Source organism: Syngnathus floridae, chromosome 14 (genome assembly GCF_059516105.1).
Source record: "Syngnathus floridae isolate MCC-2025c chromosome 14, RoL_Sflo_1.0, whole genome shotgun sequence".
Classification (NCBI taxonomy): Eukaryota; Metazoa; Chordata; class Actinopteri; order Syngnathiformes; family Syngnathidae; genus Syngnathus; species Syngnathus floridae.
The window spans coordinates 6,379,347-6,390,348 of NC_142426.1; the positions used below are offsets into that span (position 1 = coordinate 6,379,347).

At 49.6% G+C, this 11,002-nt stretch overlaps 2 protein-coding genes across 2 annotated transcripts; both read right to left on the reverse strand.

The window, feature by feature from the left end:
• Positions 1-278: 278 nt before the first annotated feature.
• Positions 279-6,347, reverse strand: LOC148387320 (uncharacterized). The gene is made up of 3 exons (XM_088395390.1): positions 6,243-6,347; positions 706-3,599; positions 279-584 (listed from the first exon to the last, which is right to left on the reverse strand). Exons 1-2 carry the CDS (start codon positions 6,264-6,266, stop codon positions 741-743), a joined length of 2,883 nt encoding a protein of 960 aa, XP_088251516.1. The 5' UTR covers positions 6,267-6,347; the 3' UTR covers positions 279-584; positions 706-740.
• Positions 6,348-8,024: 1,677 nt separating this feature from the next.
• On the reverse strand, positions 8,025-10,888 carry ift57 (intraflagellar transport 57 homolog (Chlamydomonas)). Its single transcript, XM_088397221.1, has 11 exons — positions 10,439-10,888; positions 10,091-10,265; positions 9,890-10,008; positions 9,689-9,776; positions 9,553-9,621; positions 9,358-9,477; positions 9,187-9,258; positions 8,630-8,761; positions 8,495-8,557; positions 8,347-8,413; positions 8,025-8,247 (listed from the first exon to the last, which is right to left on the reverse strand). Exons 1-11 carry the CDS (start codon positions 10,594-10,596, stop codon positions 8,096-8,098), a joined length of 1,215 nt encoding a protein of 404 aa, XP_088253347.1. The 5' UTR covers positions 10,597-10,888; the 3' UTR covers positions 8,025-8,095.
• Positions 10,889-11,002: the final 114 nt, after the last annotated feature.

The following is an 11,002-nucleotide window of genomic DNA, read 5'->3' on the forward strand; positions in this document are numbered from 1 at the left end:
CTTCCCAAGGGAGGCCTCAGACGTTGTTTGGCTATTTTACGCAGCAGGACGGAAATGACAAAAAAAAAAAAACAATGATCAAAAAGGAGCAAAGCCCATCGAGACAAAGTTGCTGCTAACTGTCAAGCCGACCTCTGCCGACCTCTGTCGCGGTCACTCAAATGGCCGACGGCAGCTGGGAGGGAACCCAGTTGGCAGGAGAAGCGCTGTGAGGAATAAATGACTGCAAGTTTAGTTGCATATTTAGAAAGAAAATGGCAGAAACGATTTTCCCAAACTGGATTTGTGATGTTTTTACTGGAAGAAATACAAAGAAAAACAATTCTGTACATACAGACATGAGCTCAGGTGGTGCAAAAAAAACCCAAAAAGCTTGCAAGGTCCCCAGATGCTCTTCAAAGTCAACGCCAAGAGTGGGAAGATCACCTCTGGATCGTGTCAACTTGAGCCTGCAAGTCGCCATCATGACGGTTGAAATCAAAAGTTTACCCAAGGTGGCTGCCGTTGTCCCGGCGAACGTTCCCTTAGCAACTGAGCCAAGCGGCGTTCCCGGGATGGTCTTTCGCTCGCCCGCTCAAGTTTACCTGAAGACCAAAAGGAGGATGAGGTTCAAGCGTAGAAAAGAGGCTTCAGATACCTTCTTCAAGTCCAACGATTCGCCAACTATTTGGCGGTCGCAGCTTTTAAATGTTTCTGTCAACTCACCGCAGTGACGCTCAGCGGCGCTCCTCAGCATCCCATCAGCAGTGGGTCCGTCTAGCCTGGAGCTTCTTGTGTTGCGGGTCAAGGACAGACAGCATGCCGTGGGCTTTCCTGAAGGTCAAGGTGGGCAAAGGGGACTCTTTTCCGGCCACGTCCGCGCAGGACTTGTGCCGAGATTGGACTTTGCTTTTGCCGTCGATCTTGACAGGGGGCAGACACCAAGCCTCGTAGATCCTCTGTTTGGCGGAACTCCGGCTTTTAGCGCTGACGCTTAGAACCTCGGGTGCGCGACGGTCCGGAGCGCAGCTGCGCCTACGTCCGGCCGAGCCAAAGAGGACCAGCTTGGCAGTCGCAGCTTCTTTGCTGCGTTTGCTGACATCCCGGCGGACAAGGTGGATCTTCAGCTTCTTCATGAAGGCGACACTGATGACGGACTGCTTGCTTCTCTTGCGTTTTTTTTTTGCGGCCGCCACACGTTTACCGGCAAGGCAGAGCGTCCTCTCTCCTCGGTACACTTTAGCGGCACGACTACGATGACCGTGGGGTGGACAAGAAACTTTAGATGGTAAGACATTTGTCCTTTCTCGGACATTGTCTTTAGGTGAGACCTTTGTCGTCTGTTGGGTGGCCGTTTCTGTCGCTTCATGTTTTTGTTGCGAGACCTTTCCCACCGTCTCTTGCTCATCTGGTTGGGTGGCCGTTCCCGTCTCTTCTTGTGTTTGTTGTGAGACCTTTCCCGTCACTTGCTGATCTGGTTGGGTGTCTGTTTCTTGGGGGACGGTTCCCGTCTCTGGCTCATCTTGTTGAGAGATCTTTCCCGTCTCAGGCTCATCTTGTTGGGAGACGGTTCCCGTCTCTGGCTCTTCTTGTTGGGAGACCTTTCCTGTCTCTTGCTCATCTTGTTGGGAGACCTTTCCCGTCTCTTGCTCATCTTGTTGGGAGACGTGAGCCAATTCTCGCTCATCTTGCTGGCTTGACATCTCTCTGTCATCAAGCTTTTCCCAGGCGTGGTCATTTTGTGTGCCAAACCTTCCTGTTTCTTGATGGTCTTTTTGCTCCATCAGTGGAGAAGCATTGTAGGACTGACTGGAATCCAGGGAGTGATCATCTGCATCCACGCCGAGGAGGGAGAGGTCAAGATTTAGCCTTCTCTTGTCCGCTAGTGCCTCATTCTGCACCCTCTCTTGTTTTGGGGAAAATTTGAAATCGGAGAGGATATCTTTCCACTGTTCAAAGAAAAACTCCAACTCTGACTCAAACAGATCCTTCTCCCGTTTGTCGGCGCTCGTCGCAGTCTCGGCTGAGCCTTGGGGGTCCTCCTTGGCGGGAGTCTCCTTTGCGTGGTTGATACTCTCGTAGATCGCTTTGGCCTGTTCCTGGGGCAAAACCTCAATGACGAAGGAGTAGACGTCTGAATCTTCACCGGGAGAGCTCAGCACTTGGGCCTGTTGTGGTTTTTCATCTTCTTTTGGTTCCAGTGGTTCTTGTTCGACCTCTGGTGACTGAGCCGCCGCGGTCACGGGCGCAGATGACAAAGGTGGACTCGGAACTGGTGCGTGATCCAACGAGTCATCGAGCTGCGGGTTGATGTTGCGCCAGAACGAAGAGTACGGCGGTTCGGAGTAGACCTCGCCGTCTCGCAGCACCCGGAAGCCGCTGAGGTTGGAGTCGCATTTGGGCTCCGACAGCACCACAGAGTCTGAGGTCACATGCTCACGGTAGAAAGTGAACGTCTCTGCCATGATCTCATAGTATAAGCCTGCGCGGATCTTGTCCTTCAGTATTTCTGGATCTTTCCAGAACATGGCGATTACATCATCAGAACCTACGCGGGCTGGACTTTCAGGCGACTTCTCCGAGTCTTGCTCCATGTACTGGACGAGTCCGTCCAAATCTTTACAAGTCCACTTGCGTGTTGCCAGAGACTGCAGGAGCGGCCTCTCTTCACGACCTTCAGGCTCTTCTGGCTGGAACTGTGGTGGTGCACGATGGTCCTGCCGTCCCCTCACTGGACTTGCTGTCTGGTCATTGCAACTCAAGCCAGAAGGAATTTGGACAGCCAGCTGTGGGCTTCCATCTCGCACAGGCTGCACGCTAGCGACCGTTGGCCGAGTTGAGCGACTCCGTGACAACCAGGCGGTCGTGAGGCGTTTGAGTGCATTGGGATTTGGTGGCGTCTTGCGATTGCTGTGAGGCTTGCTCAACTTTGACGACTCTCTGGGAACACGAAACACTTGCACCGCTTGTGGTTTTGGTGTCTGCACTGTGTGAGGTGATGAATACGGAGGGCATTGCGCGTGCTTGCCCAATGACATCCTCTCCGCCATCTTTGCTTGGGTCTCTACAGCTTGAGCACTACGTCTTATGTGCCATTGCGTATCGTCTTGAGCAAACCTTCTGGTGTGAATCTCCCAAGGGTTCTGTAAAGTGGACCTGGTGTCCGCCTGCGGCCAAGCCGTCTGATTGCTGTTGGGGCCAGGGAAACTTGTTGCGAGTGGTCCGTTGTGCAAATATGATGACGGATTCTGACAGAACTGCCCGGGTACAACGCTGTGTCCACGGACCGTTCCCAATGAGGCCTGTAATGCCGATGAGGGTCTCTGGTAGGCTGTAATGTCTCTTTGGGGGCAGGAACTGGCTCCTGGGCTCCACACAGACGATTTCTGGTCCGAGAAGCCAGTATGAGGGACATGTGAGGCGTTCTGGTAGCATCTGCCGTCTTGACTGGAGAATGTCCTTGACCAATCGGCACCACCGTATGTCTGGTACTGATGCGGGTTCTGTGCGCTGGGATAGTTCCAAATTTTGTCTGCTGATGAATCCCACGAGGGTGCAGCCATACGTGCACACGCCTGCATCGTGTCCTCAGCGGAGCCAAATGGAAACCACGCTGCTGCCTGGAAGAGGTCCAAACAGTGAACACAATCAGTTTAGGGTTAGATTTATTCAGTTCATTGCATTGAGTGGGCTTTATACAACTGTATAGGTTCTCTTGTTCACAAGCAGTATGGCATTCTCATGACTCCAGTCATATACTCCTAAGCCAGTCACACGCTCCCGAGTCATGAAAACATCTTTGTTTCCTCAACATTCTTTCTCGGTTGCAAATTGCTGGCCACAAGGTCAAACTGTCACATACAAGACAAAAAAGATCTTCCATACTCTAATGATTTGACATATTTCCCAACAAGAATCCAAAAGCTGTCAAGGGGTGGACGACAAGCAGGAGGAGATGCTGGAAGCAGGAAAGGAGCAGCTTTGTTGAAGAATTGTTATCTAAGCATGGAGAGCCTCTAATGTCTGCCGGGATCAAGATTTGCTTCCTCCAGACTTCCTCAATTTGGTTAGACACCTCAGACAAAGTCTCCGTATTCGAGATAAGGAGCCCACATTACGGCGGCCCCCTCAAGCATGACAGTGGGTCTTTCATTGTCTCACTCGCCCACATCGTAAACATCTGTCTTCTGACAATGGCCCCTTTCATGTGCTTTAGAGCACCACAGGAAACAATCAGACGCAACGGCACCTTTATAAGTCGAAAAGTGGGAGTATGTCACACATGCGAGAGTCGTTAACCACAGCCGAATATAGGACGGCCAGTTGTTTGAGACCAGAAAAGAACGAGGATGTGACCCTTTGGGGGCTGCGTGTTGGGGGTCACCTTGCAGCCGTTAGAACGGCCAGTTGTTTGTGACCAGAAAAGAACGAGAGGGTGACCTTATAGGGCACAGGTGTCAAACTCAAGGCCCGGGGGCCAGATAGGGCCCAACACATCATTTTATGTGGCCCGCTAAAGGGAAATGTGCTTTCGGGAGTTTGCAAACATATTTTTTAAGGTTGTGTTACACTTATAATCATATTAATATCTAGTATTGGAGTGCTCGTGTGGATTGGTGGGTGGCGAAGAATGCAAACTGCATGAACTTGTTTTCTTCGAAGTGTTGTGGAATAGGCCCAGATAGGGAGTACCGGACGAGAACACCTCAAGGTCGCTGAGAACAACAGCACGTCTATGTGGCCGGGCTTCGCGGGGAAAACCCAACCGCCTGACCTCAGCAACACCTGGACGGGGAGGAGATGGCCATCGACCAATCATCTCACAATATTTTGCATGCTTTAATATTCATATTGTGTTTCTTCAAAACTGGGCAACCCGGAAGAATGTGTCGTCTTTTGGTGGTCACAAAAACGCACGAGTTTTAATGTGAGGGACCCGGGACCCAGGCCTGTATTAGTGCACTTTGTCAGGAATAAACAATTGGTAAATTTGGTCTGATTGATCGACTGGTCTTCTCTTTGACAGAACGAACTCGCAAAATTGTTAGGTGCGCCAGTGTGTGGATTAGGACATAGCAATTTATGTGTTAAGTGTTGATCGCAATTTGGAGTCAGATGAATAACTAAAATCCGTAACCTAACATCACTTTTAATAATGACTTTTTTTTTTTTAATATTTGACCAGTTTTTACTCGTCTGATTTGAAAAGGAATTATTTGTTAGCTTGTTTTGTAGCTTTTACTTTATATAATATGAGGTGCTCATACATTTATTCGGGTTGACAGTCATAATGGCCCTCCGAAAGAAGCTATGACTACAATGCGGCCCGTGAAAAAAATGAGTTTGACACCCCTGCAATCGGGGCTGCGAGTTGGGCGTCAACCTGCAGTTGTTAGGCAAAGCGATAGGGTTAAGAGTTCCTCTTCCGCTTAAAGCATGAAGACTGGAACACTCGAGCCGGGACTCAACAAATTTTCTTGGAGCGTGAGGCACTTCATTCTGACATCGGTTGAATAAAATATTTTCCCAATCAGCTGTGTGTCACTGAAATTTTTCTTCCCTGACCCAGCCACCTTCCACTTGCTTTTGAAGACAATTCATCATAATACTTAAGCCAACGCGTCTCAAATGACTAAGGAAGACCACAGTTGCGAGCTCTCATGTGACAATGTCAGAGGTCAGCTTGCTTCCTTTCGTTTATACCTCTCACCCCCTCCCGCGATGCAACGCGAGTAACTTATTTCGAAAGTTTTAATGCATAATATAGCGCCTTTTAGTTTTTGACACACGGGACTTTCCCTTTCCATATTAATAAATAAATGTAACAAAGCACAAATAGGATTGTTTTCCTTTTCTTTCTCGGTCGCGAGTTTTGCGACATTCAATGGGAGAAAAGAAAACTTTTACTCAACGAAGCCATTCATCCTCACGAGTACTTTAGATGTAGAATACTTGTGCCTTCACTTTAGTACTCTACAAAACCGACTTGAACTTGGAACAGTTATTTAGTATGAAGATAACCTACTTGTACGATGAGCTTGAAGCAGTTTGGTTGAGGTGAACTCTTTCCTGAGCTCGACCAAAGTCGGAGAAGAAGCGCGCACGGAGGCACCTACTTGAGAAAAGTTCCTCTTCCAATCTGCTTTGTTGTCCCCCAAAGAGCAAAACAAAACGACTCTCGGAAAGGCAGACCCTGCTCCTGCGTGTCGCCAACACACGTCGGGCTCCTTTCTTTTTCTTTTTCGTCACACACATATGCATACCGTCACTGCGGGAGTCGAACTCATGCATGCATGCAAGACTCCATCAGCGATCCCACACGTCGGGCACCTTTGGTTTCAAGGGAGTCTGCTGAGCTCAGAACAGTGCCACTCCTCCCACAGCCTGCTAAATCACACTCCGCCCCCGCCCAGATACCTTCTAAATAGCCGGAGGTGGAATCGAACCCGCACCCTCCGAACCGTGAGACCGACGTGCTAACCACTTGTCCCGCCTTTTGTCATTGTATTCACCAATATTTCGCGATATCAATTATAATTAGATTTTCATTTGGGTGTTTGTTGCTCTTTTATTACATTTTATCCTTAATTAAATAATTTAATTGAATAATTGTGATACAGTTTTTTGACAGTGTGGTATATGCTTTTAGTTGCTTCGCTGGTCTCCAAAAAACACTCGGTGGTCGGTGGCTGTTTCCAGACAAATAAGCACTTCGGGGACCACGGCTGATTGGGAAAAGATTTTATTCAACCGATGTCAGAGTGAAGTCTTTCCAAAAAGTTGAGTGGCCCAAGGCATGGATGTAAAAAAGCCCCCCAACCCCTGTCAGGCCCGTATCTTTTATACCTGGCAAGGAGCTGATGTCATGGCTTTGTGTACCAGCTGCGGTTTTCAATCTACTAGTTTACTTCAGTCCTAAAGAGGAGATCTTGACCAGCGCTGTTGGTGATGGACGACAACAGCCACTTTACCTTATTATAGGATTGCACACATTGCTGAAACTGAATTCTCCCTGACCAGCAAATATAGACTAGAATCGTATCACTGACGCCAGGTGGACATTCTAAGGCCACCTACAGGAATAGAGGGAATTCCAAATTACACTTCAACAGTTAACACTATTGTACTCTATTTTTATTCTGCTCTTATTCCATGTATATATTTCACTTGTAGGTCCAGGTTGTGACTAAGGTCAGGCACCGGTCAAGTTCGTGCGGGATATTGTAGTTTGGCTTCAGGAATGCAGACTTAATGGCGGTAGAAAGTAGAGATACATCTGGTGGCAATCAGGAAGGAACAATAGGTAAACTGTGTAGGTTTTGCAATGAAGATAAGCAGGTCATAGGTCAACCAGCTGCCGCCGTGCTGACCCCAAAAGGAAGGAGGCGCTGGGTATAAAGCACGGAAGACTCGGGGTCACACTCAACATTATTTCTGGGAATGAGGCATGTCATTCTGACACCTCCGATGAAAATATACTGCAGTCCTTAGAAGAAAAACAAACGTGTTAAAGAAGTTGGACACAGATAATTCCTCATATTCCAGAAAAACACCTACCAAAACATCCCCATCACCTCATATGACCTCCATAATGTCACGTGTCAAAAATCATCAATATTTCATCCATGCAGCAACTGCATTTGACAATCCACATTCCACAAAAGAACACCTGCTACATTTCTTAGCTATTCCCATAACCTTATGACCTCCATGATATAAAAAAATATGCATGACAAATGTGACCTCTGCGACCTTTATGATCATTAATCAATGATTATTTACAACCTGCTGTCTCCTGCAGCCCTCCGACTGCCCTCATAATCTGAGAACGTATTTGCGGTAGTCATTAGAGGTAGGCGGACGGACTCCACCAGGCCTCGGTCATTTGGCCAAGTGCCAACAGGAAGGAGCGCTCGTCGTTTTGCCTCACGCGCATCGTCGATTCATCTTCAAGGTTGTGAGTCAGGCAGGATTGCGCATTTGATTTTGTGCCGTATTGTTTGTGAGGAAGGCTCCGTCAGAAAAGAACTTGTCTGAAGCAGACATTTTGGTTCAAGAAAGATTTTATTGTGTTACAAACGTCAAAGAGATCTCCCCACAACGCAATGTCCGTCGCTCAAGCAGCGGCGTGCATGCGGAAGCTCATGTCGGATTTGCGCTTTAGTTTGGCGTGCAGCAGCATGTGGGCTACCACGCCGGCACGCACATCCGTGCTCATGATTTCCTGCTTCAGCTTGCTGACGCTTTGCTTGATCTTTACCAGCGCCGCTGCACGCACGCAGAGAAGCACACGCCCAGGCACAGACACACGAGCGGCGTCAGGTCAGGATGTTCGGCCGGACAAACCCGTGAGAAAGCCATGCTCACCTCCGTCCGACATGCTACTGCCTCGCTCCTCCATCTCCTGCTTCACCTTCTCCAACTCTTCACTTAGCTGAAAGGCGACAAGCATAAGACCACGTCCTCGACTTTTCTCGGCTCAAATCAAGAAGGGAAAACGACGGTGTCCACTGACCTCGGCCAGGAGTTGTGTCCTCTGGGCCACGCCCCCGCTGGCACCTCGGTAGCGCTCCTTGACCTGGCTCGAGACCGCAAGAGGAAGTGGATCAAAACCAGGAACAGACATTTAGAGGACGAAGGCGGGGCGGACCTCGCTGAGCTGGGCCTGGGTGGCGCGATGTTCGCCGATGACGCCTTCCAGCTGCTTGTTCAGGTACTTCTCTCGACTGGACACCTTCTCCATCGTCCTGCTGATGTCCTCCTCCAGCTTGTCAAGGTAGCCCTGAGAAGAGCCAACGGCAGCATGCTAAGCACAAAGGTGGATGTGCATCCATTTTCAAAATGTGTTTTTTGTTATAGTCAGATATGAGATGCAGTTGATTCATTTTTTTTATTTGTCTATTGCCCAATGATTTTCACCGCCTTGTTCGACGCTCATTCAAAGTGAGAAGGAGGCCGAGAACATTTGGGCAAAAAAAGAGGGACGCGTGTTTGTCATGTAAGCGTCCTTGATACGGTTGTTGACAAGAATGGCGAGGTCGAGGCTATCAGGGACGGCGCCATCGTGCATAGGCCACATCTGCTGCAGGCAGCTTATCGAAGGATGTCTCGACACGAGCAAAGGTGTCTCGCCGCTAAACTAACAAGTGGGAGAAGCTTCTTCAACTGCAACTGCTCCAACTTAGCTTGACCTGTCAGGCGACACACCTTAGCCTCACTGAGCGAGGACTTGATGGCGTCCTGGTGCCGGTGCATCTGCTCCACGTGGACCCTCCAGTCCTGCACAAATGACAACAAATGCGTCAATTAGGAAGACAACCGCTGACCTAATTGAAGAGCGAACGCCGCCAAAATGACGTGCGACCGAAAAAGGTGCACCTTGTTGTCGGTCCTGATGGTGACTTTAAGGAGGGGGAGGACCCTTTCCACCTCCAGGTTCCACTCGGCCACATCCAGCGCCGAGCGCAGGATCTCACCAGGTTTGCTTGCTGTTGCCTCCTGAAGAACGCAGGTGGGTCAGTTGAAAGCTCCTCAGCCGTGGTGTCGGCCCACTCCCCGGCGTCAACGGCTCACTTGAAGCGTGCTCTGCAGGGTCAGCGCCTCCAAGTCCACCAGGTTCTCCTCATCGTCCTCGTCCTCCTCCTGAAGAGACGCAGACATCAACACCGAGAGGCTCGCCCCGGCGAGGAGGATGAAGAGGAGGACGTACGGCGACGAGGTCCACATTGTCGGGTGCGGGTTCCGCATGGTCGTCTATCATCGATTCTTCTTCAGTGCTTTCGGTGGGGTAGTTGGGTCTGAAATGAACCTCAGGTGGTCACGTCTGCCTTCTCTCTCTCTCTCGCACACAAGCAGCAAACACGTGACGAAATTATTCATCCATTCATAGCGCTTAATGACGGACGAGCACCTTTGAAAGGAGAATCCCCGCCTCCTGAGTGCGTGTTCCGCCAGCATGTTCAAGACAAAGCACACATGCTCGCCCGAACCGGACTTCAGCTTGGACGGCGGGAAGTCCACCCTCACACCCTAGACGCACACAAAACGGACAAAGTGAGGAAGACGTGGGTTCTCGGGCAGCCCGGCCGATATCCAAGCGGAGAACATTTACGAGCGCCCTGAGCTCGGCCAGGATATTGGCTACGGTCGCGGCGGGCTCGTCGTCCTCCCGAGGTTTGGTGAAGCTTCTGCCCGCGCTGTTGATGAGCCAGGCGGCCATGACGGTGAACACATAAAACTGCTCGCCCGGGTTGGCTGCCAGGTAAGGGCTGGACACAAAGTAATGCCTGCAACATAGTACATAACGTTAAGGGAACCTTTGAGCTCCGGCCAGCCAACTATAACTCAGACCAGCTACTTGTTTGATTAAGGTACATAAGCATCCAATTATACCTACACATCAAATGAATAAATAAGATATTTTTTTAATTTAAAAGAATGTGGTTGTTGTTTGACGTGCCTGGAGAGGGGCTTCATGTTGTGTTTTTCCAGAAGGTCCTGGTCGCAGTTTAAGATTTTCAGCTTCTCCGCGAGCGCCTCCATGAGCACGAAGTTTTGATGAGGAGCTCCCGGGCCGCGTTCGTCCTCCTCCCACCCGCGGCGACCGTCCTCCGCCATCTCGAGTACTTGTCTGTGTTGTTAGCATAAACGAAGGCTAAGCCGTCCAGGTTGTTTGCTGCCCGTTGCCTGACAACGAGCTGTCCAAGCTAATGTTAGCCGTGAGTGGTATTTATTTCTCACGTAAACGGTCAAAAGTGATCGCATGACAACACTGGCCGCGAATTAGCTGACTTTCTCCAGGGGAACCCATACATCTACATAAAAAAAGAAAAACAAATAAAAGAGAGACGAGTAAACGACGTTAGTTTTCTCCTTTTTTTCCCAAGCAGTCTCCTTCGCGCACTCTTCAATATGGTTGGCCATAGCGTTTACAGCTTTACCGCCACCTACTGGTATGGAGTGTGAAAGTTAAAATAATACATTAAAAACAAAGACGCAACTGCACAAAAACAGTTGTGGACCT